At 46.2% G+C, this 27871-nt stretch overlaps 1 protein-coding gene and 1 long non-coding RNA gene across 4 annotated transcripts in view; both read right to left on the bottom strand.

The window, feature by feature from the left end:
- The window catches only part of ELMOD3 (ELMO domain containing 3), a 33406-nt gene extending 5609 nt beyond the window's left edge, over nt 1-27797 (bottom strand). The window contains exons 1-11 of one of the 3 annotated variants that reach the window (XM_043917770.1): nt 27348-27797; nt 26065-26233; nt 24227-24513; nt 20496-20573; nt 19731-19800; nt 15770-15838; nt 14736-14827; nt 13375-13461; nt 13037-13160; nt 12688-12810; nt 7602-7732 (exon numbers count right to left, since the gene is read on the bottom strand). In XM_043917770.1, the coding sequence (XP_043773705.1) occupies nt 7602-7732; nt 12688-12810; nt 13037-13160; nt 13375-13461; nt 14736-14827; nt 15770-15838; nt 19731-19800; nt 20496-20573; nt 24227-24277 (825 nt within the window). In that variant the 5' untranslated portion in view covers nt 24278-24513; nt 26065-26233; nt 27348-27797. The remainder of the gene's footprint in view (nt 1-7601; nt 7733-12687; nt 12811-13036; nt 13161-13374; nt 13462-14735; nt 14828-15769; nt 15839-19730; nt 19801-20495; nt 20574-24226; nt 24514-26064; nt 26234-27347) is intronic. The other 2 variants (XM_043917768.1, XM_043917769.1) reach the window with 2 other exon arrangements.
- Nucleotides 4230-7593, bottom strand: LOC122703487. The gene is made up of 2 exons (XR_006343503.1): nt 5349-7593; nt 4230-5181 (listed from the first exon to the last, which is right to left on the bottom strand). It is a non-coding gene; the product is annotated as an uncharacterized LOC122703487 (long non-coding RNA).
- Nucleotides 27798-27871: the final 74 nt, after the last annotated feature.

Genomic DNA, 27871 nt, shown 5'->3' with positions numbered 1-27871 from the left:
CACTGGCCCCGGATTGAATTCCTCTCCTTTGGAGGCCAAGAATCCCAGCGTCTTTCACGGTTCAGCAACAACCTTTCAGACCCTAGCTGGCAACAATCCATGTGTTGGCCAATGTGATGCTGCTGGAATTCCATGCATCTCATGTGCCTCCATGGGGAGAGGAAGCTCCTGGAAGCCTGTGTCTGGTGTCCGATGGATTTTGTCCACACACCTCTTCCCTCTGCTGATGTTGCTTTTGCTGCAGTTAATCACAGCTGAGAGAAAAACTATAGGCCAAATCCTGAGAGTCCTCTCAGTGAACCGATGAACCTGGCAGTAGTCCTGGGGACCCCGACACAAGGGCCATGCTGGGTGGAGTCAATTTGTTAACCATTACACAAACTCTCTGAGACAGTGTTTATGATCCACAGGCTACATTTTCTACTAGCCCACAACCTGCCTCGCAGAGCTGCTCTGAGGAGTCATTTAGATCACATGGGCAAAATGCTAAGCGCAGTGCTGGCCTGAGGAGGTGCTAACAGATGTTCATAATTATTCATAGCTGAGGTCAGCAGCAGTGCATCTGTACATTCAGGTATTGACTACTTAATTATCACAATACTTGTGTAATATCATGACTTCCCTTGATTTCCTTCAGTCTAAAAATGTAGTAACATAATTAACACAGGATCTGAACTTAGCATTCATTCACTCTTGGGAACATTCTTTTTTTTTCCAAAGTACTTTATTTTATACAATATCTTTTTTTTTTTTCCTGGTTGTGTGGCTTGTGGGACCTTAGTTCCCCGACTAGGGTTTGAACACAGCCCCCACCCCCACCCCCACCCCCAGAGTGAAAGCACTAGTCCTAACCACTGGACCAGCAGGGAATTCCCTGGGGAACATTCTTATAAAAACTTACTTACTAAAAAAGCCATGAAAAACTGGAATTCGGAGCAAAATATCTCCTTTCCTTCAGCAGTTCCCTTGGACCTGAAAGGTGAGGCTTTGAGCTAAAACATTACACTGAGGTGGTGTTTTGGGAACTGACTAAAAGAACAGCAGAGGGAATCAGACCTGGACACGTCTGAGTCTTCATTTGAAATTTCATTTCTCTTCAGGCCTCACCTTTGAACCCTGAAGCAGGAAGACCAAATCCAGATCGGTTGGTTATTTTTGTGGCAGCTGCCAACACAGCCCCACCCCCTGGAGATTCCAGTTCAGTAGTTCCATGGAGGGAGGGGCCTGGGCACCTGCATTCCCCCAGGTGACTGTCAGGTGGGCTGCTGGCCAAGATCCCCACTGTAAGGAGCACACTGCTAGGTGAGCTGTCAGGAGACGGGGGTCCGCACGCCAGCTTCACCACTTCCTAGCTGTCCAACTTTGTGTAGACACATTTCATCCCTCTGATTCTCATGTTCCTTCACTGGGAAATGAAGATTTCCAAGGATCATTTCTGCCAACCTCTTGGCAGGCTCATCATGTTGATAGAATAAAATAACAGGTGGGAATGGCATGGAAGATGATACCAGTTGTTGACTGTGAGTAACTATTGTGGTGAGCTGCTTCTCTGCCTGCCAGCAATCAGCCCGATGTAGCCTGCATCTCGCCATCTGAACTGTAGCACTCCCCTCCTCAGGACAGCATGGATCACATGCTTCCATGGAGTCCAGGGTCCCCCAGCATCTGTAATGTCTGGCCAATTCCTCTTTAGCAGGATGTATCACTGAGGCCTCAGCTCTCTCCCAAGGGAACTATTCTGCGCTTGGTTGCTTCAGTCATGTCCAATCTTTGTGACTCTATGGACTGTAGCCTGTCAGGCTCCTCTGTCCATGGGATTCTCCAGGCAAGAACACTGGAGTGGGTTGCCATTTCCCCCTCCAGGGGAATCTTCCTGACCTAGGGATTGAACCCACATCTCTTAAGTCTGTATTGGGATTTCCCTGGTGGCCCAGTGGTTAAGACTCTGCACTCCCAACACAGGGGACCCAACTTTGATTCTTGGTCAGGGAGCTAGATCCCACATGCCTCAACTAAGAGTTTGCATGCCACAACTAAGACCCCATGCAGCCAATTAAAGAATACATAAAATATTAAAAAAAAAAAAAAGTCTCCTGTATCAGCAGGCAGGTTATTTCCTACTAGCACCACCTTGTGGCTGACTGTATTTGGCCTTAGGGTAAGTTCTAAAATTGAATGTCGAGCCCTTAAACTAATGCACTTTCTTTCCCCCCAAATATTTACCAGCTGTTGTTTCAGCCTCTGAATTAGGCCTCTGGTTTCCTTTACTCTTGGCAGTCAAAGGTGTATCAAAAGTCAGTCCAAAGTTAGGACTGGCTGCTGGCAGGGCTGTGTCCCTGAGCTGCTACTGTGGCTGCCTACGTGCCTCCTGGAAAACTGTATTTTCAAGATTCATAAGGGCCTGAAGTGAAGTTTTAAGACACTGAAGAAAAAAAAAAGAAGGAAAAAAAAAAAGACACTGAAGGACTTAAGAGTTCAAAGAACTATAAAGGTGGAAGGGACCTTAGGATCATTTAGGCCAAATCTCTTATTTCATAAAAGGGCAAACTGATACCCAGAGAGGGTAAGTGCATTCGTGCTAAGTCGTTCAGTCGTGTCTGACTCTGTGTGGCCTTATGGACTGTAGCCTGCTAGGCTCCTCTGTCCATGGGATTCTCCGGGCAAGAATACTGGAGTGGGGTGCCATGCCCTCCTCTAGCAGATCTTCCAGACCAAGCGATTGGACCCGAGTCTCTTACATCTCCTACATTGGCAGGCGGGTTCCTTACCACTAGTGCCACCCAGGAAGCCCATAGCTGACTTGCCTCAAATCACAGCTAAGTATTCATACCACAGGTGGAACTAGGATCTAGATTCCTGACACCTACACCTGCCCCTCTTATTATTTTAAGCTGCTGTTCCTTTTATTGTCTGGCATGCATATTGTGGAGTAAATATAAATTCACTATAAATTACACAAAGGCCAGTGGGCAAAGGGATGACGAACAGGTTAGTCAAAGTGGTCAGGCTGGTCTGTACCCAGATGGCCCCGTACCCAGGGCTCCCCTCTCGTCTTGCTCTTCCCTCAGCCTGGCGTGTTCTTCCCTGGGATATCCAGGGACCTGCCCCCTTCACCTCAGTCAAGCCTGTCCTTGAAAACAAACGAGGGATGCTGAACTGGCAATAACCCTCTACCCTGGCTTCCGTTTCTACAGGAAGGTCTTACAAGAGAGCCTTAATATCCCACCAGAAGGGAGGTATTGAGCTCCGAGATGATTTCTAGGACATACTCATGAACTGTGGGACCCTGGGCAAGCCGTCTTCCCTGTCTGGGTCTCCACTGCCTCTACAACCAGAGGCTAGCCCATGATTGCTAAGCTACCCCTCAACCTTCGGGACACTTTTTCTTTTTTAATTATTTTTTATTTTTGGCTGCACTGGGTCTTCGCTGCTGGGCACGAGCTTTCTCTAGCTGTGGAGAGCAGGGGCTACTCTCTAGCTGTGGTGCTCAGGCCTCTCACTGTGGTGGCTTCTCTTGCTGTGGAGCACGGGCTCGAGAGCTCGGGCTTTAGCAGTTGCAGTGCTTAGTTGCTCCGTGGCTTATGGGAATCTTTCCAGACCAGGAATTAAACCCATGTCTCCTGCATTGGCAGCCAGATTCTTAACCACCGGACCACCAGGGAAGTTCTGGGACTCTTATGATGAAGCAGCGTTGCTGCAGGAGATTGCACTGTTTCATAAGCTAACTGATCTGGTTCTTAAACTTGACCCAGACATTACCTCCCTGCATCGTGAAGACCACTGAACACACCCACATTCTCAACTTGTGGGTCCTGATCTATCTCAGAACCAGATCCTCATGAAGTGCCCTCTTGCCTCCTCCAGTGTCTCCTGGAAGAGACAGGCAAATGTGAAGTCATCAGATGTAATGAGTGTTTTTTCCTCAAAAGATAATAGAGATATTCAGTGAACATCAGAAATGAGAAAACTGCCCACGTGATAGGAACTGTGTGATTATTTGTTTTTGTAGTCCAGGTGGCGCTAGTGGTAAAGAACCCATCTGCCAATGCAGGAGACATAAGAGACAAGGGTTTGATCCCTGGGTCAGGAAGATCCCCTGCAGGAGGAAATGGCAAACCACTCTAGTATTCTTGCCTAGAGAATCCCATGGACAGAGGAGCCTGGCAGGCTACAGTCCATGAGGCCACAAAGAGTCAGATACAACTGAGTGACTAAACACACACAAGAAGTTTTAGATTCAAAAGAATCTACTTTACTTTACAATGGCTGTATATATATGTGTATGATGTTGTGTGTGTGTCTGTGCACGCTCATGCAAGTACAGATACAATTCTGAAAACACGATTATGTATTACATATGTTTATATTATCCATAAGATGTATGTAAAAATGTATTTTTACTCATGGAAATCAAAAGTTACTATGATAACTAACATGCTCCTTGAGTGACTAATGTGCTTAGCACTTTATACAGTTTTTCTCCAACTCAGCATAAATCTATAGGGTTGGAATTATTCTCTCATGTTACAAAGGAAGAAGCTGAGGTTCTGAGAATTAAGTGATAATGACCAGCAACATGGTTATTGGAGCTGTCTCTTCTTGCAGCACAGGCTGGCCTGCCCAGGCTCTGAGACACAGTGATCTGATGAATATGCTGCAAGTCTTACCTTTAGTTACTCATTCTCAGCTCCTCTCTTATTACACCCTACTTCCTGTTCTCTGTGAAGTGCGCTGGCGGCTGGGCGGGTCCACTTACCCCTGGAGACCATTCCTATTAGAGTCGAGGGAATCAGTGACACATACACATCTCCTAAGCTCTGGCCGCTGAGAGGGCCTAGAAGCAGGGAGATCGTAATGGCAGTGGGAACACCAGCATTCAGATCTTGGTTTTCAGATACCATTCTCCAACTAAAGAACAAAAGCTCGCGGAGAAGTGTTTGGTTTCAGGGCTGGGAATCACACAGGGAAAATAAAACATGAGCTGAGGGTGTCTTCTCAGATCTAGAAAGTAGAAAAGTGCTCAAAAAGGGACAGGGCATGTTCAAAGGGCACAGGTACCAACCTGAAAGAGCTCTTAAAGTGGACATGGCTGGAGCAATTTGAGCAACCAAATGCATAATACATAATGAGAGTAGTGGATTATAACCTATAGATAAAATAAATATCTGATATAAAAAGTACCTGAGGGACTTCCCTGGTGGTCTAGAGGCTAAGACTCTGTGCTCCCAATGCAGGGGGCCAGGGTTCAATCCCTGGTCAGGGAACTTGATCCCACATGCTGCAGCTAAGGCTGGGAACAGCCAAATAAATAAATAAAATAAATAAATATATATAAAAAAAAAAAGTACCTGAATAAATACATAGCACAGATACTTCTTTCTTATAGAAGAATTCCAACTAATAAACGTAAGGGGGATGAGGGAAACAGAAAATCACCATTAGAACCAAGTCTGAGGAAAAACAGGATATTTATATAGTTTCAAGGTATCATCCTCCAAGACAGTGATTAATTATGGTGGCTCAAATGGTAAAGAATCCGCCTGCAATGCAGAAGACCCAGGTTCAATCCCTGGGTTGGGAAGATCCCTTGGAGAAGGGATCTTCTACCCACTCCAGTACTCTTGCCTGGAGAATCCCATGGACAGAGGAGCCTGGTGGGATATGGTCCATAGAGTTGCAAAGAGCTGGACACAACTGAGCGACTAACATGTTCATGTTCAAAGTATATTCCCCCAAGAGTGATTATTTACAAAGGGAAAAATAGTGACTTTACAGAGGAGAGACCTGGCTGGTACCACCTTAACCATGTGCTCCAGGTTAACCTCACCAGTGGCATGGGTGCTCCCGACGTGAGGGCTGTCACTTCCGTAGGGTTCTTGCCCAAAATGCATAACCTCAATCTAAAACTCATACGGCAAATGGAACCCCCGCCCCACACTTGCTCTTTTCCATTTCAGTTGGTTGCCACTCTGGGTTTGCAGCTGCTCAGGCTAAAAAGCACCACTGACTCCTCTCTTTTTCTTACACTTGCATGCAATCCATTCAAAAACTATGCTGGCTGTATTCTCCACAGCCCATACACTCAAGGTTCTATACCCAGGATCTGATCACGTCCTACCTCCTCTGAAAAATACTCTGGACCAAACCACCATCACCTCTAGCTTGATTGTGAAAGTCCTCACGGGAGACCACTCTCAACCCACGGGCTGGTAGGATGCATTCAAGAATGTAAGTTGGACCCTATCACTCCAGGCTGTTCAAAATCCTCATTTGACTCAGAGTAAAAGTGAATGTCCTCATCACAGTCTATCAGGTGCGACACCACCTGGTCCCTGTTACCCCATCACCTCCTTCCCACTGCCCTCCCTGCTCCTTCTGCTCTAGCTGGCCTCCTGCCATCCCTTCCCATGAGACACACTCCTTTCTGGAACCTTGGCTCGTGATGCTTCCTTTGCATGGAATGTTCTTCCTCTAAACACCAGCTTGGCTAACATCCATGCCCCAAACTTCAAGGCATGGTTTAAGTCTCACCCTCTCATGAGAGCTACCCTAATACCCCATGAAAACTGTAATCCCAGGACTTCCCTGGTGGTCCAATGGTTAAGAATCTGCCTCCAGTGCAGGGGATGGAAGTGGGTTTGACCCCTGGTTGGGGAACTAAGGTCCCACATGCCGCAGGGCAACAAAGCCCAAGTGCTGCAACTAGAGAGCCTGTAAGCTGCAACTACTGAGGCTGCGCCACAACTAGAAAAAGTCCCCATGCTGCAATGCGAACTCAATGCAGCCAAAAAACCACTGTAATCCACCCATATTCTCCCAACCTTGCCTATTTAGCACTTAACATACACCCTATTATTTATTTATGTATTAGACTTACTGTCTTGTCCTCCCAGCTAGACAGATCTCATTGATGCATCCCAAGCACCAAGAACAATAACTAGCACAGGGAATGCTGAATAAATATCTGTTCAGTAAATGAATGAATTCCAGGCCCCATGAATCTGGGATAGACGAATGGCAGGGAACAGGTCAAGTTTGTTGTTTAAAATCAAGGGACTACCATCTTCACTACAGGGGAAAACCCTGAAGAGAGGCCTGGACAGAACCTGAGGGCTACAGGAGCCACTTCTGAGCTTTCAGTAAGCCCATGTGTGTCACCCGGCCCTAGGAGGCAAAGCCTCTCCTCTGGGCACGTAAAGGCCGAATGCCCCCTCCCCCAAGGGTCAGGAGAACATGCCGGTGTCGGGAGGGCAGTACGCTGAAACACTGATGCCAGGGCTGTGTCCCGTGCTTGTGTACATTACCTCATTTAACATCCCCAGCTACACAGCTGAAGTTTCCATGATCTCCTCTCTACGGATGAAGAAACCAAGGCTCTGAGCAGTTGAGGCACTAGCTTGAGACATATACTAATGAGTGTGGAGCTCAGGTTCCAGCCAGGTCAGGGAAATGGGGGTGCCCATGCCTGTTTGCCTTAGTTCTCCTGAGGGCCCTCAGCAATTGGAGATCTACCCACGAAGCTGTCCCCACTACTCAGGAGAGCCCTGCGCCCACGTCCTAGCCCTGCAGCCTTCTCTGCTGGCTTCTCACCAAAGCCCCACCTGGATATGATGACGAGACAGGCGGAGAATCTCCCGGGCCATCAGCAAAGTCTTTGAGTCCATCACCAGGTACAGGAGATGCAGGAGGGCAAGGAAGCCTGCTCCTCTGAGGTCTGTGGCTGGATTTGTTCCTAAAACAGAAACCAAGGGAAAACTGAGGGAGTTTAATGAAACCCTTGTACAGCAAGGAGATCAAACAAGACAATCCTAAAGGAAATCAACCCTGAATATTCATTGGAAGGACTGATGCTGAAGCTGAAGTTCCAGTATTTTGGGCACCTGATGCAAAGAGTCACCTCAATGGAAAAGACCCTGATGTTGGTAAAGACTGAAGATAAAAGGAGAACTCTGGGATGACAGAGGATAAGATGGTTGGATGGCATCACTGACTCAGTGGACATGAACTTGGGCAAACCTGGGAGATAGTGAAGGACAGGGAAGTCTGGTGTGCTACAGGCTTTGTGTCCCAAAGACTTGGGACACAATTTAGTGACTGAACAACAATGAAATCCCTGCTCCCTGAGTCAATGACCTTGATCACTGCCCAGGTGGTGAATCTAGACTTCCTCTGACTGACTGCAATGAGGTGGCCCTCAGCTCTGCCAGGGCAGTCAGAGATGCAGGGAAGGGGCTTTTATCCTTCCCTGGTGCTAAGGAGCCCACCAGTCTCTATGGGATGTCAGGGGAGGTGACATGCGAACAGCAATGAGGCACCCCTGCCCCTCCCAGCCAGTGGTATTAGCGGAGGCTCAGTGGGATACGTGGATTTCTATCCCCACCTGGCAATAATGAGGTGACATCACCTTTCCCCCACTGCCCAGTGTCAGAGGAGGCCTGCTACAATAGAAGATTTAAAGAAGATCCACAGTGTCATTATATACTACCCCAAATGTCTAGGACAAAATTAAAAAATCACTTATTACACCAGGAACTAGGAAAATCTCAACTTGAATGACAAAAGACAATTAATAGCAACATTGCTGGGGGAAGGATGAGGGAAGGGATAGAGTTTGGGATGGTCATGTACACACTGCTATATTTAAAATGGATAACCAACCAGGACTTACTGTATATTACAGGGAACTCTGCTCAATGTTATATGGCAGCCTGGATGGGAGAGGAGTTTGGGGGAGAATGAATATGTGTATACGTATGGCTAAGTCCCTTTGCTGTTCTTCTGAAACTATCACAACATTGTTAATTGGTTATGCCCCAATACAAAATAAAAGGCTTGCACAGCAAGGGGGAATCAAGATTACAGTCAGAATGAAGGCTGCCAATCAGGATAGGGAGACTACCCTCGCTATTTGGCTGGGCCCAAGGTAGTCAGTCATGTCCAACTCTTTAGGACTCCATGGACTATACAGTCCACAGAATACTGGCGTGGGTAGCTGTTCCCTTCTCCAGGGGATCTTCCCAAAGCCTGTGATCGATTCCAGGTCTCCTACATTGAGGATGGATTCTTTACCAGCTGAGCCACCAGGGAAGCCCAAGAATACAGGAGTGGGATGCCTATCCCTTCTCCAGTGGATCTTCCCAACCCAGGAGTCGAATGGGGTCTCCTACATTGCAGGCAGATTCTTGACCAGCTGAGCTACCAGGGAGGCTAGTAAAGTAATGCTCAAAATTCTCCGAGCCAGGCTTCAGCAATACGTGAACCATGAACTTCCAGACGTTCAAACTGTTTTAGAAAAGGCAAAGGAACCAGAGATCAAATTGCCAACATCTGCTGGGTCATTGAAAAAGCAAGAGAGTTCCAGAAAAACATCTATTTCTGCTTTATTGACTCTGCCAAAGCCTTTGACTGTGTGGATCACAATAAACTGTGGAAATTCTGAAAGTGATGGGAATACCAGATCACCTGACCTGCCTCTTGAGAAACCTGTATGCAGGTCAGGAAGCAACAGTTAGAACTGGACATGGAACAACAGACTGGTTCCAAATAGGAAAAGGAGTACATCAAGGCTGTATATTGTCACCCTGCTTATTTAACTTATATGCAGAGTACATCATGACAAATACTGGGCTGGAAGAAGCACAAGCTAGAATCAAGACTGCCAGGAGAAATAACAATAACCTCAGGTATGCAGATGACACCATGCTTATGACAGAAAGTGAAGAAGAACTAAAGAGCTTCTTGATGAACATGAAAGAGGAGAGTGAAAAAGTTGGCTTAAAGCTTAACATTCAGAAAACTAAAATCATGGCATCCCATGGTCCCATCACTTCATGGGATATAGATGGGGAAACAGTGGAAACAGTGGCTGACTTTATTTTTCTGGGCTCCAAAATCACTGCAGATGGTGATTGCAACCATGAAATTAAAAGACATTTACTCCTTGGAAGGAAAGTTATGACCAACCTAGACAGCATATTAAAAAGCAGAGACATTACTTTGTCAACAAAGGTCCGTCTAGTCAAGGTTATGGTTTTTCCAGTGGTCATGTATGGATGTGAGAATTGGACTATAAAGAAAGCTGAGCACCGAAGAATTGATGCTTTTGAACTGTGGTGTTGGAGAAGACTCTTGAGAGTCCCTTGGGCTGCAAGGAGATCCAACCAGTCCATCCTAAAGGAGATCAGTTTTGGGTGTTCATTGGAAGGACTGATGTTGAAGCTGAAACTCCAATACTTTGGCCATCTGATGTGAAGGGCTGACTCATTTGAAAAGATCCTGATGCTGGGAAAGATTGAGGGCAGGAGGAGAAGGGGACAACAAAGGATGAGATGGTTGGATGGCATCATCGACTCAATGGACATGAGTTTGGGTAAACTCCGGGAGTTGGTGATGAACAGGGAGGCCTGGCGTGCTGTTGTTCATGGGGTCAGAGAGAGTCAGACACAACGAACGACTGAACTGAACGGAATGTGGTCAGAAGAACCCCTAAACTTGTGACAGGGAGGTATAAACACAGCATCAGAAAGAGGGATGTGAAGACAGATTCAGCTCTGAGAGATGCTGTGTTCCTGGCTTTGAAGGAAGAGGAATGTGGGAGGCCTCTAGAAGGTGGAAAAGGCAAGGAAATAGATTTTCTCCTGGAGAGTCTAAAAAGGAATACAGCCTTGTGGTGACCTTGATCTCGCTGCAGAGACTGCGTCAGACTTCTCAACTACAGAACTAGAAGGTGGTAAATCTGTGGGTCTTTTTTCTTTTGGGGATGTACTGCACAACATGTGGGACCTGAGGTTCCCACCCAGGAACTGAATCTGTGGCCCCTGCGTTGGAAGCACAGAGCCTTAACTGCTGAGCTGCCAGGGAAGTCCCCTGTATTGTTTTAAGCCACTAAATTTGTGGTAATTTTCTGCAACAACAACAGAAACCTACAAATGCCTTTGATAAAGGTCTCAGTAAAGAAATATCAGATGTAAAGAACCAAAAAGAAACTTTAGGACTGAAAAATATAATAACTAAAATTAAAAACTCACTGGGTGGGCTCAACAGCTGAATAGAGACAACAGAGGAAGGAACCAGTGAACTTGAAGATGGAACAATATAAACAGCCCACTCTGAACAACAGAGAGAAAAAACAAAACAGAATGAGCAGAGCCTTGGAGACCTCTGGGCTATACAGACATCCCCTTAAAACGGACAGCGCCTCTGGGACTAAGAGGAACAGTAACAGAAGATCTAGCATATGTGTGGTTAGAATTATACAAGACAGGAGAAAGAGAAGGGCTGAAAAAAGTACTCAAAGTAATAATGGCTGATAATTTATCAAATTTGCCAAAAGACATAAACCTACAGATTCAAGAAATTGAGCAAAACCCTAATAGGATAAACCCAAAGAAATCTTCACTAAGACATATCATAGTCAAACTCCTACAAACAAAAGAAAAAAGTAAGCAAAAAAGACCTTGAAAGTAGAGAGAGAAACCACTCCTCATCTACCAAGAAGCAATAATTCAAGTGCCAGCAGAATTCTCATCAGAAACTATGGAAGCCAAAAGGAAGCAGCCTATTTATTTTCAAGGGATGAAAGAAAAGATCTGTTAACCTGGAATTCTACATTCAGAGAAATTATCCTTCAGGAGTAAAGGGGAAATCGAGACATTTTTAGATGAAGGAAAGCTAAGAGGATTTATGCTGGCTGACCTACTTTAGAAAATGGCTGAAGGAAGTTCCTGAAACAGAAGGGAAGTGAAAAAAGAAGGAATCTTAGAAGATCAGAAAGGAAGAAATAATAAGGGATAGAGTAAACATATGGGTAAATACAACAGAATTTCCTTCTCCTCTTGAGTTATTTAAATTAATGGTTGAAAGAAAAATCGTAACACTGATGTGATTCTCCATGTACAAGTCAATTATATTATAGACGAGGGAGGGTAAAGGGACTTAAACACACCGTCAATACCAACAGAGCACCAATAAATTTTGAGCACAAAAATTTCCTTTTCAAATCAAGATCTTTTCCTGTTTTATACAAATGTAATTTTATATATGGTTTAGAAAAAAACGGACAATTCAAAAACAGGTGAAATAATTTCGTTTCACTCAAAAAGTGAAATAATGTAAAACACAATTTTCATCAACACTAAAAGAAAAGAACAAACTAATAAAAGTAAATGGAAAAAAAAAAAGAAAAGAACAAAAAGAAAACACTAGAGGACTTCCCTGGGGGTCCAGTGGCTAAGACTCCAAGTTCCCAATGGAGGGGGCCTGGCTTGGAACCCTGGTCAGGGAACAAGATTCCACATACCACAGCTAAAAGTTCCTGTGTGCTACAAGGAAAAATGAAGATTCCACGTGCTGCGTGGAACCTGAGCAACCAAATTAATTAATTAATTTTAAAAAACCCAACAACACTGGATTCTAATTCATATAGCTCCCATGCTTTCCATTCCACTTACAGTAAATGTTTTACACTGGCCTGCAAGGCCCCGAGTGAACTATTCTTGTCCACTTCAGCCACTGCTACTTCTCAGAAGGCCTCAGGGCCTTTGCATTTGCTGTCCCCTCTTCCTGGAATGCTTTGCCCCAGATATTCCATTTAATGGTGCTGGCATAACAGGAAGAGGACTATCTGGGTTCTCACGCTAGTCTTGGAATAAGGAGTCAGGGAGAAGATGAACCATTTCTCTCTCTTACCCTGAAAGCCCAGATCTTCCCAGTGGTCTCCATGGAGGGCACAGTCAAACTTGGAGCCAGTCAGCTTCTTATAGATGGTCTGGAGGACTCGGCCATGCATGGGGTCTTGGCTATCCAGGCCACCTGCCCCAAAACACAAACATGCTCTGCTGGATTGGCCCTCAGGGGAGAACGGAGTGCTTCCCAGAGAACGTACAGCCAAGGCAGACCCAGCCTGGACGCCCACACCTGGCCCTCCCCACAACGTGGTTAATGCAAGAGCCTCGGTTTAGTCTCAGCCACAGGATGGACAAACCGTTCTCTCTGTCTGACTGCTCACGCAGCACCTGCCTTATGGCCATGCACTCACACTGAGCAATGGTCAAGACCAAGTCCCTTTCTTCACGGAGGCCCTGGTGGAGCTTCGGAGGCCCGAAGAGGCAGTGCCGGAGGGCAGCGAGCCCGGTCCTTCGGATGGTGGGCTGGATTCTTTTCTGGGGAGAAAGGTACAAGAGTGGGCAGTGCTGAGTTCATTTGCTCTCGTGAACTTACCAGGAGGCTCAGTACAGGACTGGTCTTACAGAAACAAATGGTTCCCAACTAACTGGCTGGCCTCTGAGGCAGGGAAACAGGGCAGAAGCTATGAAGCATCTGCTATTAATAAATCTCCAGGGGACTTCCCTGGCAGTCCAGTGGTTAGAACTTCACCTTCCATTGCAGGGGGTGTGGGTCCTGGTTGGGGTGTTTGATCCCTAAATGGTGAGCTAAGATCCCAGATGCCTCCAAGCTAAAAAACTGAAACATAAAACAGAAGCAATATTGTAACAAATTCAATAAAGATTAAAAAAAATAAAAATAAAAAATAAATCTCCAGGAACAGGTTCTTCCTGCTCTCAGGTTCTTTGTAAGCAGAAAGAGATGTTCCTAAGCCCAGATCTAATCGGCCTCTATTTAGCCTGTATCAGCCTCTATCAGTCTGTATTTAGCCTCTGGGCTTTTCCAGAAATGGCTCTGTCACTGACTTCCAAGGAAGCTAGAGGGCATTGGCTATGGGGACTGGCATCTGATAGACAGACAGACAGACAGACGCCAGGACAAGTCTCCCAGCAGGGCTGCTTCCACCCTTTGTATGTCTGTGTTTTTCTCTCTCTGTAAAAGACATACAGTCTAACGGCCCTCTCAACTTCCAGGATAAGACAGTAGGTGAGAAGGGGAGTCTAGGGCACTTTCTTGGAGCTGGATACCCCTGAGGGGTAGCTGGTGCCTTCTGGCTACATCAGCTCCTGCTGACGCCTCTGTGTTCAGAGCCACTGCTGCAGGGCTTAGGATACTCTGATTTCAGCAGCTTCTGGCTCTCTGGGATCAGTCTGATTCCTATCTTCAGCCTCTCTCCTCGAGCCAGGCTTTAGGTTGAAGATTTGAATTCAGAGTCCTCTAAACTTACCACTAGGCACTCAAGATGTCTGCCAGCTTTTCATTTCCTTAGCACTCTTTTTCCAACCCCACATATTTTTTAAATTCCCAAAGAACTTCTAGTTCCTCTAGGATATGGAAAATTTTCCTGTATTAGCCATGAATCACTCAGCTCTCTGCAGGCCACCCTGCTTCCTCGAGGGACTTCTAGCATCTGATTCCAGGATCCCCCCCCATCCCTAGGACGGGAGAGTGGGGAGCAGCTCCACGGACCCCCATAAGACAGGACCGCTAGAGCTCCGGAGACACAGTTCCTGAGACCGCACGACACGTGGGTCCTTGGCCACTTGTGATCCTGTACCCTCGGATTTCTCAGTTGGGACAGAGCCCTCGACTGGAAGCTTCCCTCTTGCCTGCCCAGTGCCCTGTCCTGAGCTTAGTCGCTCAGTCGTGTCCAACTCTTTGCAACACCATGGACTGTAGTTTGCTAGGCTCTCTGTCCATGTGGATTCTCCAGGCAAGAATGCTAGAGTGGGTTGCCATGCCCTTCTCCAGGGGATCTTCCCATGGCCTATACTGATGGGGTAGAAACCTGGCTTCGGGGAAGAAAGCGCTTTGCTCAGGACCCCATCACCCCACCCCCTGCGGTGTCATACCTTGAAGGAGGAGAGGTCCACTGTCTGGAAATGCTGCAGGGCCTCACTGAAGGAGATGAGCTGCCCAGGCTGGTCCATGCTGGCCCGGCTCCCTGTGGCAAAAGGGAAGACACTCCAGGACTTGTGACAGGAGCCACTCTATCAGCAAACATGTACCAAGGGCCTTCTGGTTGTCACCTCTAAGCCCAGCACCAGTGTCAGACACCTACAGCGACAACTAACCCGGTGTCAGGGGGCTGTGTTGTTCACAGGGCGGACTCCCTTTCAGAGCTGGCTGGGTGGAGGTGGGCCAGGCCGAGCCCTGCAAAGTAGGAGCTGATGTGTAGGAGCCCCCAAGTCCACTCATCCCTGAGTGGGGTGCGTCACTGCCTGGAGAAGGTACCCACACAGAAGCACGCGACAGGTCTGTCTAGGGGCCTTTCCCGGTTTCTACTTCGCCCCTTCTCACGCCCTGGGGTTGAATGATCTCTCCTCCGGCCTTTGTTCCAGGGAATTAACTCATCAACCAGCAATTCAGGTGATGGCTGATAGAGCCCCTGTAACATCTCGGCAGGTGCTCAAGTGGGGCTCAGGTTAGATTTAGGTCTCAGTTCTCCCCTCCCACAGCTCCATCCAAACCTCCCAAAAGGAACGAGACACAGTTCTGACATAGCCCTCACAGCCTTCCAGCATATGGCCTCAACCTCCATCTCCAGAGATTTCCTTGTACAGTGAACAACCTGCTCAACCTGATGCAGGGGTCCTGGCTGCCCACCTCCATCCTCTGCCTGACCTCATCACCCTGCAGAAGCTGACCCTGACCATGGTCCTCCTCGTCCTCTCTCAGACCCTGTGGCATTCATCTCCCTTTCCTCCGGAGGTTGGAGGGCATCACCTTTGAATTGGGAAAAGAGGTTTCATTCTATGTCACATATCAAAAATGAGAACACTCGGGAATTCTGTCTCCTAATCCCAAACAGAGCATCAGCCTCGTGGGTGGAGAGTGCCCTTAGCAGCAGCCGGCTGTGTGGAGAGGGTGCCATTCCTCTACTTACCTGTCTCTGGGTGGATGCTGTCCACAGCTTCCCATTCTTCTTGGGCTTGAAGGACTTCTGTACTCACAACTGCAATAGTGAGAGAAGGACACACCCTGAGATCTAGGTATGTCTGGATCACTGTCATAGTGCCTGGCTTTATCTGCCTGTCTTGCCAGACAGTTGCCAAAGTGAGCTTTCAAAAAGGCCAGACCTGATGCCAGCCCACTGCACGGAACCCTCTATGGATTCTTTGTAATTCTCACAATGAAACCCCAACCCACCTTCAGCTCCAGCCCCTCCTGGCGCAGCTCCATCTCAGCCTGCAGCCAACTCCAGCACCACCCTCCCCTGGCACCTTCTTCAGCCTCAGGAATCTGCTTCTAGGAGCAGCACCATGAGAGTCCCCGACACTCCGTTCTTGTCACAGTGTTCTAACTGTCCTGCCTGCCGCACCGGGAGCTACAGGAGGGTGGGGTTCTTGGGGTTCAATGGGTGCACCATGAATGTTTTTGTTGCTGCTTTTGTTTGTTTTTGGCCACGCCACCTGGCATGCAGGATCTTAGTTCCCCAAGTACCTGGGATCAAACCTGTGCCCCTTGCAGTGGAAGTATGGAGTCCTAACCACTAGACCACCAGGGAAGTCCTCATAATGAATGTTTGATGAGTGAATGAAAAGCACAATGAAAGGAGGGGGGACAGAAGAGAAAAACAGCAGCAGGACAGGCTCTCTATAATCACTGCACAGCCCTTTACTAAAGAGGACACAGGCAAGCAGTGGGGAGGATGGGGAGGCTTCTGTTCAAACCAAACTGGTGAGCCTTCCAACCTGCATAGTGTAAGCAAGTTAGGACAGCTCCCTTCTGCCTTGCAACCAGGGCTGAGGACTTTCTGTGACAGTGAACTGTTCTGGAAGTACACTTGCAAAAGGGCTTCCCTAGTGGATCAGACGGCAAAGAATCTACCTGCAATGCAGCAGACCTGGGTTTGATCCCTGGGTTGGGAAGATCCCCTGAAGAAGGGAATGGCAACCCACTCCAGTATTCTTACCTGGAGAATCCTATGGATAGAGGAATCTGCTGGGCTACAGTGCATGGGGCATAGAGTCAGACATGACTGAGCGACTAATACACACTTGCAAAATTAAAGAAAAACCTACCCCAAACTCAAAACACTAATGGATAATGAGGATGAGGAGGCTGCTGGGGAGCAGGAGGGGACCACAGCAAAAGAACCCTGTAGAGCCAAATGGCTTGTGAACTTTTTAGCTCCCTCACGAGCTGTGCTTCTTCAGGCAAGTTACTCAACCATCTGTAATCATTCTTGAGATTACTATGAGAACAGAGTCTAGGGGAGCATGTGGCCTAAGGTCACTTGCTCAATACATCTCAGCTAGCATGGCTGACCCAGTTGTGGACTCAGGTCTAGCAGGACTGTAGATGTTGGTAGCAGATGAGATGGATCTGGACTCTAGGACATTCAATCTTGCCAGTCCTTGCCCAGGGTAGCAGATGGTACAACAGGGCTTCCAAACTAGGTAACTTCAACAGAACATGGGATATTCGACCTGGGACAATGAGGAAAATAAAGACTTATGTCCAGCACGCTGGACCCTTGGGAGCTACAAGGACAAAGGGGTTGAACAAGAAGAGTGGAATGGCTGCCATGGAAGTTTATCAGGATGATAAGAGCTCCCCCACCCTTCACCCCTTATCTACATCCAGCCTCACTGACTTGTTAACCTTCAGATCATCACAATGCAATTAATCTTTTACCCCATTCATCCTTGCCTATAAACAAGTTGGTCAAAGGTTGTGAACCAGGAGTAGGAACCTCATGGGCAAGGGTGTAGGAGTTTACTGTGATAGCAATGCAATCAAGAGGAAGCACATGGTCTCAAGGGGTAACTTCAATCTGGTGCCCGAACTAGAGACAAACACCCAACCCATGTAAGAGCATATTGCTCCTTTCCCAGTTCCTTTAGGACTCAGGGAGACGACTCCCACCTCTGCACACAATCCTGACATAAATACTGCTTTCCCCACACGAACAGAAAAGCGTGGAGCCAAAACCCAAACCTCCAGGAAGACAAAACCAGTTCACGTTAGTATGGCTCTTTATCATTTTTCCTTTTGTCAATTACCTCCTTTACTTAAGCCCTTTTCTCTTTATTCACATAGTAAACGGCACTGCTGATTTACTCAGTCTATTAATTTAAATTAGCTGAGTGCAGTCTGGAAAAAAAATGTAATTGTTCAAACACGTATGCGTGCGTGCTCAGTCATGTCCAACTCTTTGTGACCTCAAGGACTGTAGCCTGCCAGGGTCCTCTGCCATTGGAACTTTCCAGGAAAGAAAACTGGAGTGGGTTGCCATTTCCTTCTCCAGGGGATCTTTCTGACTCAGGGATTGAACCTCAGTGTCCCGAGTCTCCAGCATTGACAGGCGGATTCTTTACCACTTTACCACCTGGGAAGTCCAGTGTAATTGTTCAATATGATCAAAAATATCTGGGACATAACTGCCAGTTGTACTGAAACAGAAGATATTTTGGCATTTAAGGCAACATCTCTAATCAACGTTAGGTTTGTCCACATGTGGTAAAGACAAAATTCAATTAAAAGAAACTTTACAGGGACTTCCCTGCCCATCATAGTTGATTGAGACTTTGTCTTCCAACACAAAGGGTGTGGGTTGGATCCCTGGTTGGGGAGCCAAGATTCCACATGCCCGAAGGCCAAAAAAATAAAAAACATAAAACAGAAGCAATGTTGTAACAAATTTAATATCCACATGGTAGGGCAGGGGAGGGAGGGTCAAAAGGGAGGGGATATATGTATACTTGTGACTGATTCATGTTGTTTGTGGCAGAAACCAACACAACACTGTAAAGTAATAATTCTCCAATTAAAAATAAAATTTAAAAAATGGTTCTCTTTAAAAAAAAGAAACCTCTGAGACCTTCAAATAATTTTTCTACATTCGAACTTTTTTAATAGACTCCCATATTCTCAGAGATTACACATTCAGTTTGCAAGATTTTAAGATAACAAAACACACCAATGAGTGCTTGCTATGATTCTGTGTGCTAAGCACTTTCCATTATCTCGTTTAATTCTTATAAAATTTATATCGTACAGGTTCTGATATAACCCTGATTTTACAGATAAGTAAAGTGCGGGTTAGAAAGATTGATTCCAAAAAAAAAAAAAAATGAAGATTAATTCCCTTGCTCTGGGTCATGGAGCTGGTGGGTGAAAGAGTCAAGACTTAAGCCAGAGACATCTCACTCCAGAAGTGGTCCTTCTGAATTGGTGGCGTATGCTTTCTCGTGCAGTATATTAGCAGGCAGAGTGAGCTTTAAACAGAGTATGGGAAGCACCATGTCAAGCAGGTAAAACAAGATTAACTTTTCAAAGCCTTTTCATCTACTCTGTATCATTTCAGTATCACAACATCCTTTAGAGCACAGAGGAGATATTGATATCTCTAATGTAGACAAAGAGATAGTATGATTTTCCCAAAAGGCAAATAAGCCACTAGCAGGGCTTTGGGGACCAAGTCAGAACTCAGGTCTCTCAGGACTTCGCTGGCAGTCCAGTAGTTAAGACTTCGCCTTCCAAAGCAGAAGATGTGTGTGGGTTTTAATCCTTGGTCAGGGAGCTAAGATCCCACATGCATTGCAGCTAGAAAACCAAAATGTGTGACAGAAGCAATATTGTAACACATTCAATAAGAGACTTTAAAAATGATCCACGTTAAAAAAAAAAAAAAAACCCTTAAAAAGAAAGAATGAACTCAGGTCTCTTGACTCCTAATCCAGTGTCAGTTCTAATTTCCCTTGAAGAAGGATAAATCTATAAAATTCTATAGGAAAAGCAGTGAGAAATTCAAGGGAAGAAATTCAAGGGAGGAAAGGAAGGACCCATGTGCTCTGCCTTGAGTCCCACCCAGGCTCTGCGGGCCCCGAAGGGGACCTTACCACTGGGCTCCCAGCCGTTCGCCTCTGCTGTCAGGGCCTGGAGGACGCTGTGGTTCTTCAACTCTGAGATCTGTAGGGGCAGGTGACCTTTAGTGTGAGGGCGGAGTCCACATCCTCCTATCCACACACACACATACTGCCCACTGTACCAAATGTTCTTGAAACTGGAGGCCATTAGAATCTGTCTTCCCAGACGCGTTGGTTAAAGCCAATCTTAATGAGTCCATGCTCAGTTGTGTCCGACTCTTTGAGATCCCACAGACTGTAGCCTGCCAGGATCCTCTGTCTGCGGAATTTTCCAGGCAAGAATACTGGAGTGGGTTGCTGTTTCCTCCTTCAAGGGATCTTCCCTACCCAGGGATTTAACCCATGTCTCCTGCATTGACAGGTGGGTTCTTTACCACTGAGCCACCGGGGAAGCCCAATCTTAATGAGAGGCACCTGGAAAATACCAACTATGATGGAGAAGTTGGGCGATGTGGGGGCAATATATGCCCTCCTTGAAGAGTAAATGGATAAAAATCTACTCAACTGAGACAGTGGTGAGCTGTTGATATCCCCACTGCACTTTATATTCTGCTTCGTTACAACAATTTTCTGATTAGGCAGAGATTGTTTTGCATGTCTGTTCCCACTCCTAACCCCAAAGTATGTACTATTGGAGGGCAAGGTCTGTGCCATCCTATGTCCCGGCACCTGGCACCACATAGCGGCATGATACACGAGTGTCTACTGATGAGACACTGGGCTGTGGGCAGTACGTACAGAAATTCCTCTGAAAGCCAGAACAGCACTGCCGTCCTTGTCAGGTGGTGGAGCGCACCCAGCAGATACACTTCCAACCTGCAAGGCAAACGAGTCAGTCTCACAGGCACATATCAGTCCCCCAGAGATGAAAGCTTGAACAGCACACCCTTTCCCTTAACACACACACAATGCATTAACCCTGGAGAAGTCAACTACAGGTAATACTGTAAGGACAACTCCTGTTTAACCTGGTCTGCAAAAAGCTTAATGTTAATATAATCTCATACAGATTTCATGGCCCCATTCAAAGTCTCAGGGCTCTGAGTAAGTAAAGTTGAGTAAAGCGGTTTCTTCGTGTTCTGCTCAGCCAAATCTTTCCCCTGCTGGAGCTTAAAAACCATTCAACAAACCTTTTGCAACTCATATCAAAACACATGGCTGATTCTCCTGCCTTTGGTGTTAAGTTGCTAAGTTGTGTCTGACTCTTTGCAACTCCATGGACTGTAGCCGACTAGGCTCCTCTGTCCATGGGATTTCCCAGGCAAGAATACTGGAGGGGGTTGTCCTCCAGTATGCTATGTCCTTCTCCAGGGGATCTTCCCAACCCAGGGATCAAACCCAGGTCTCCCACATTGTAGGCAAATTCTTTACTACTGAGCCACCTGGGAAGCCCTAATGCTCTTAATGTTAAAAAATAAAATAAAATCCTACAAGTCAGTAAGGGGAAAAAAAAAAAGAAGAAACCAGCAGAAAAATGGGCATGGATATAGATGGTTTGCATAAAACAAAACACAAACAGTTCTTAAACATGTGAAGAAACACTCAACCTTACTCATAACAAGAGAAATGTCAACTAAAACCAACTAAAACTACCCTTGAAATAACATTTTTCACTTCCCTTGTTATTAAAGATCAAAAGGTGTGGTAACACTGTGCTGGTTAGAGGACCAAGAGCTATAAGACACTGGAGAGTGAACTGTTACCACCTCTCCGGGTTGATAATATCTGACACAATCATGTATGCTGTGTCTATTTGGGGCCTGCAACTGCCTTTGAGGAATTTATCTAATATATATACTCATCCATGTGCAAAATGCCATGCTTACAGTTATTCATGGCTTTGTTTGTCTGTTTTTGTTTGTTTGTTTTAGCTGCACTGGGTCTTTGTTGCCATGCCATTTCTAGCTGTGGTTCGAGAGCTTCTCACTGCGGTGGCTTCTCTTGTTGTGGAGCACGAGCTGTAGGGCACATGGGGTCAGCTGCCCCGGTGGCACGTGGGATCTTCCCGGACCAGGGATCGAACACATGTCCCCTGCATTGGCAGGCAGATTCTTAACCACTAGACCACGAAGGAAATCCATGGTAGTACTGTTTATAAAAGCAAAAGGCTAGAAAAACTCTGAATGTCCACTGATTGACTTCTTATTTTACTTTATTTATAACCGACCCCCCAACCCCGCCCCACCGTTTCACCGAGATGTATTGACATACATCAATGTATAAGATGCAAGGTGCACAGCATAATGATTGGACTTATATAGATTATGAAGTGATGACCAGGATAGGTTTAGTGATCATCCATCATCTCTTAATACTACATCAACAAACAAACAAAAAATTTTTTTCCTTGTGATGAGAACTCTTAGGATTTATTCTCTTAACTTTCATTCTAACATACAGTGGTGTTACCTTTATCATGTTGTACATTATATTCCTAGTACTTATTTATCTTCTAACTGGAAGTTTGCATCTTTTCACTATCTAATCCCCCTTCCCCTATCTCTGGTAGCCACAAATCTAATCTCTTTTTCTACGAGTTTGTTTTTGAGTTATAATTCACTTACAACATGATATTAGTTCCTAGTGCACAACACAGTGATTTGATATTTCTATACATTTCAAAATGATCATCATGATAAATCTAGTTGTCACTAGTGAACTAATTTTAAATAAATTAAAGCATATCTGCTTAATGAGATCTTATACAGTCATTAAAAAAAAGAGTAAGAAAGTACTTTATAAATGATTTGGAACAGTCTTCATGATATTAATATATTAAGTGAAAAAGCAAAGGTCAGAGTATACTTTACCATTGGATTTTCTAAAAACAAAACAAAATAAAACAAAACACATAAATATATTTGCTTGTCTTTACAGAGGCTATTTCGAGAATTACAGTCTTCAAGGAAGTACTAACTTTGCCTCAGCAGGAAAACAGGGTGGCTGGGGAACAAGAGTGGAAGATAGTTTTTTCACTATATGTACATCCTCCATACTTTTGGATTTTGAACCATGTGCAGTATTATTTTCTCTAAGGCAGGTAAAAGAAAAATAATGATAATAAAGAGAAAATAACTAATAAAGGTATCATTGCTATGTCAAGGCCCTGGAATCCTAGACTGTCCTGTTACTCTAGTCCTATTTTACATATTTTTGCCAACTAACACTCCTTAGACACAACTTTGATTTTTTAACTTCTTTTTGCCTTCATTTTTGCCAGAAGAATGAACCCATAAACACACCACAGCAGAGCTACTCCTCCACAACTGGCCTCCTGATGTCTAAGCACCATTATTGCCCACTTAGCTAAAGTGAACACACTTGCTGCAATTCTTCTCACCTCTAGCCCTTGGGTCATGTGGTCTTGCCCCCACCTCCACCTTCTCAGTGTTTTCTGGGCCCTTCAAGATCAGTTCCATCTCCTCAGGGTGGCTGAGCTACAATGGTTTCCTGCAGTTACAATGGTTTCCTCACATCTCTAAGTCCCATAGCCCCTCTGTATGTGGCACAAGGTCCTCTGCAAAAGACCTGTCTCCCCAGTCAGACTCTTCTGGTGTACTTGTTTTATATTTCTCAGACCATCTGCACAGCACTAGGCTTAAGCTGGGCTTCTCTGGTGGCTCAGACGGTAAAGAATCCGCCTGCAATGCAGGTGACCCAGATTCAATCCCTCGGTCAGGAAGATCCCCTGGAGAAGGGGATGGCTACCTACTCCAGTATTCTTGCCTGGGAAATTCTATGGACAGAGGAGCCTGGCGGACTACAGTCCATGGGGTCACAGAGAGTCAGACATGCTCGCAGGCTCAAGATACGTTCTCAATAATATCTGGTGATTCACCGTGCTGCACAACTCCCTTGAGGAGACTGTGTGCTCAGGACTCATTGCATCCTTCTCTTCCTCTAGTGCCCAAAGATAAATGCTCTCTGGAAGAACAGTTCACCTGTCTTAGGACAGTGAAGAAAACCTCCCTGGACTCCCAAAGTACAGGCTTTGTCCCCATTCTGGCCACTGAACCCCAAAGGCTCCATTTAAGACCATTTCTGGGCAAGGTAGGGAGAAAGATGGGGAATACAGGGTAAGCTGCCAGGCTCACACAGAAACATAACACATGGAACCAGTGATCCTGATGATAAACAGGTCAAAATGGGCGTTTGAGAGAGAAAGGGCCAGTATACAACCCAAACTGATTGAAACACATACTTCCTGGGAGATTCTAATTGAAACTTTCCTCCCACCCAAGCAAATCTAAACCCAAATCGTATAACCTACTCTGAAAGCAAGCCGTCAGGAAGGCAATTGACCCAGAAGTGACTAGGAACTTCTTCTAAAAGAACAAGAGAACTGTAAAGAGAATTTTTCCTACACATTTCTAAAGGTCCACACCCTCTTGATATATGCTCTCTCTTATTATTATTAATAATACATCCCATACCAACACCTTCTTTCCCAAACGGATATGTTTGCTTACCTGTCCATCTCTTCTTTCTTTCTTATGGAAAGAGTGAGAGTTTTCATTCATGACTCAAACTCATTTGTTCAAGTGACTTTTGTCCTTGGGCTCAGAAAGGAGTTTAACAAGGTCTGAGATTAGAAGCTATGGGGAGAGCCTGGGATTTGACTGTTCTATCGTTGCCCTCCTTCTTGGCAGTTGTTCAGACTAAGAACAAGAAAATAGTCCCTGTGTGCCATCACCAGGGTGGAGGTTTCTGTGAGTCCTGAAAGCAGTCCTTGAGGACTCACTCTGGAGTCTCAGCCCTGAAAAAAAAAAAATAATAATAAAGAAGAAAACTAGTTTCATCATTCAGTTATGCCTCTGACTTGAAAAATCTTCAAGCAGGTACTTCCCTGGTGGTCCAATGGTTGGGACTCTGCTGGTTTGATCCCCGGTTGGGGAACTAAGGTCCCACATGCCACAATCTGTGGCCAAATAAGCAAATAAAAATAAAGTGATTATGGGATTTTAAATCATTAAAAAAAAACTTCAGGCAGCTGTAAACATATTCTGAATAAACAGGCTGCCTTAGTGAATGCCTGCCTCTTACTATCCATGTAACGGGACAGAAAGAAGGGGTCCCTGCAGGAGTCTAACGGCTGGATTCTCAGTGTCCAGGAGGCAGCACCACTGTAAGTGGTGGGGATCTGTTTTTCTATCTGCTTTTTAAATTTATTCTTAATTGGTGGATAACTGCTTTACAGGGATCTGTTTTTGACAATGAAGTTACTGAAATCTGGGGCAGTATCTAAAAGTGAAAGTGTTAGTCGCTCAGTCTTGTCCATCCCTTTGTGACCCCAGGGGCTGTAGTTTGTAGGTTCCTCTGTCCATGGAATTCTCCAGGCAAGAATACTGAAGTGGGTAGCCATTCCCTCCTCCAGGGGATCTTCCAGACCCAGGGATCAAACCCAGGTCTCCTGAATTGCAGGCAGATTCTTTACTGTCAGAGCCACCAGGCAAGTCCACGTGTCTCAAAAGGGTGAGGATAATTTAGGGTGACACATTGGTGGGTGGTCTTAGCTGAAGTGTTCAGGCTTTACTCAGGTCTCAGACCTGGCTGGGCCTAATACTCAATTCAGTTCCTATGATGGTATTAACAGAAACTCAAAATGCAACACAATGCTGCCCCTTCCTCGTGAGCAGCAGTACTGTACATGTGGCAGCTTCCTGGCCAGTGAAGCTAACTTTAAGTATTGCCTCCCATGAGTCCACCTCAGGAAGTGAGTTGGGCAGGCCCACACCTCACCATGGGAGAACTGGACATCATAAGTGCCTGTCACAATAAGAACCTGGGTAAATGGGCAGGTGACAGATAGTCATACCTCACAGACTTGGTTTACCGTTTTTTTGGCTGCACTGTGTGACTTGCAGGATCTTAATTCCCCAGCCAGGGATTGAACCCTGGCTCTCTGCAGTGAAAGCATGGAGTTCTAACCAGTGGACCACCAGGGAATTCCTCAGTTGACTAAGAAAGGCTGACTAAGAAAGAAAGGTGGCATTGCTTTGGGGTCAGCTCTTCAGAGAACACAATCTGGGTTCCCTACAAACTGGAGGCCAGTAACAAGATGGACTCTGTCAGGGAGCTGGACGCAGTGACTGTTCCTAACACCAACAGCCAGAATACCTCATGATTGCTGGACGGGACACCTGGCTTATTGTAACAGGGGGAGGACAGTGTCCCGCAGTTATAGCAGCTCAGGAACCAACTCTCTCCATGTCTTCTGGCGCCTCAGCATCTACCTCCCTTTTCACTCCTTCCCCTTTGACCTTCTCAAGTGTTCTGCATATGACAAAACACGTACACATCGACCAACCTTGGGAAGATGATTGGCAGGTATGGCTACCACAAGCTCAGGGAGGCTCTTCTATCACTGGGCTTGAATTGAATCCAGCAGTGCTGAATCAGGACCAGCTTTACACGCCTGCTAGTGCCTCAATTCTGGCTGGAGTCCTGCCGGGGACTCCAAGAGGGACAGTCACGATCTGTATTAGAGAAAGAAATGAGCAGAAACTGTCAAACGAGCAAGTACTAGAAGTTATCACATCACTCCTAACAATATTAGGGAAGTTCCTTAATGGCTTTCCTATAAAGATGGATCCTTTCAAAATTCAGTATTTATGGTGCACCCACTGTATTTTAATTTTTTTTTTTTTGTATTTTGTTAATTAAAAAAAAAATTGAAGTAGTGGCTACCCTGGTGGTCCAGTGGCTGAGACTCCACTCTCCCAATGCAGCTGGCTTGGGTTCAATCATTAGCCAGAGAACTAGATCTCACATGCCGCAACTAAAGAACCTGCATGTGGCAACTAAGACCTGGCACAGCCAAATAAATAATTTTTAAAAATCGAAATATAGTTGATTTAGAATGTGTTATTTTCCGGTATATAGCAAAGTGATTCAGATATATAACACATATACGGGCTTCCCAGGTGGCACTAATGGTAAAGAATCTGCCTGCCAATGCAGGAGATGCAAGAGGCACCGGTTTGATCCTGTAGGTGGGGAAGAGCCACTGGCGCAGGAAATGGCAACCTGCTCCAGTATTCTTGCCTGGAAAATTCCATGGACAGAAGAACCTGGCGGGCTACAGTCTATGGGGTCGCAAAGAGTCGGACACAACTGAGCCTATCTACCTATCTATCTACAAAACTAAATATATTCTTTTTCCGATTCCTTTCCATTACAGATTATTCAGTTCAGTTCAGTTGCTCAATGGTGTCCGGCTCTTTGCGACCCCATGGACTGCAGCATGCCAGGCTTTCCTGTCCATCATCAAATCTCGGAGCTTACTCAAACTCACGTCCATAGTGTCGGTGATGCCATCTAACCATCTCATCCTCTGTTAGTACAAGATACTAAATATAGCTCCCTGTGCTATACAGTAGATCCTTGTTAATTTTTATGGTGCACCCACTTTAGGAAAGGAGCTATATTAAAGCGAATGATTTTAAGTTTAAGCTTGCTGGGGCTTAAACGCTAAATAGGTATTTAATCTGGAAATTGGGGCCACATCTTAAGTATAAATGCACACAAAGGTAGGATAGTCCTTTCATCGGCCTTGCCCCTGGGCGCTCCCCGACCCCCTCCAGCCCTTACCCGACCCCGGCCGTAGGCGTTGCCATCCCAGGGCGCCCGGGCCAAAAACTATTGACCAGTTTGAGGGTCCCAGAATCCGGTGCTCGTCGGCTGCGATGCGCGGATCTCAAGGGAGATCTCAATCCAGCGAGACACCCAGCCAGACAGGGGCTGCGTGGGGACTCCGACCAGAAACTTTCTCAACTGTTCGGCGGGGAAAACAGGATCCGGCGAGTCCGCGGCAGAGCGCAGACCACAACCCAGGTCTCCTGTCTGCCAGGATCGGGAGTCTCTCTCGGTCCTACAGCTCTCAGCCTTGTCTCGCCCCAGGGCGACCATTTCCGCCCCACATTCCTCCTCCTCTGACCCCCGCCCGGGGATCGCCGGCCGAGTCCCCGAGTTCCCAGTTCTTTGCTATTAGGGTCTCGCAGCCCCTCCGGGCCTCCTCTGCGCAGGAGCACTGCCCTCCGCGCCGCAGACGAAGCGAGTACGGGGAGCCGCGAGGGTCAATCTCCGCGGGCGACTTCGCTTCTCCGCGTGCAGAT

The sequence above is a fragment of the Cervus elaphus genome, chromosome 11 (assembly GCF_910594005.1).
Source record: "Cervus elaphus chromosome 11, mCerEla1.1, whole genome shotgun sequence".
Taxonomy (NCBI): domain Eukaryota; kingdom Metazoa; phylum Chordata; class Mammalia; order Artiodactyla; family Cervidae; genus Cervus; species Cervus elaphus.
Note: the sequence above shows the minus strand (reverse complement) of the source record. Positions and strands in the feature narration are given on the sequence as shown.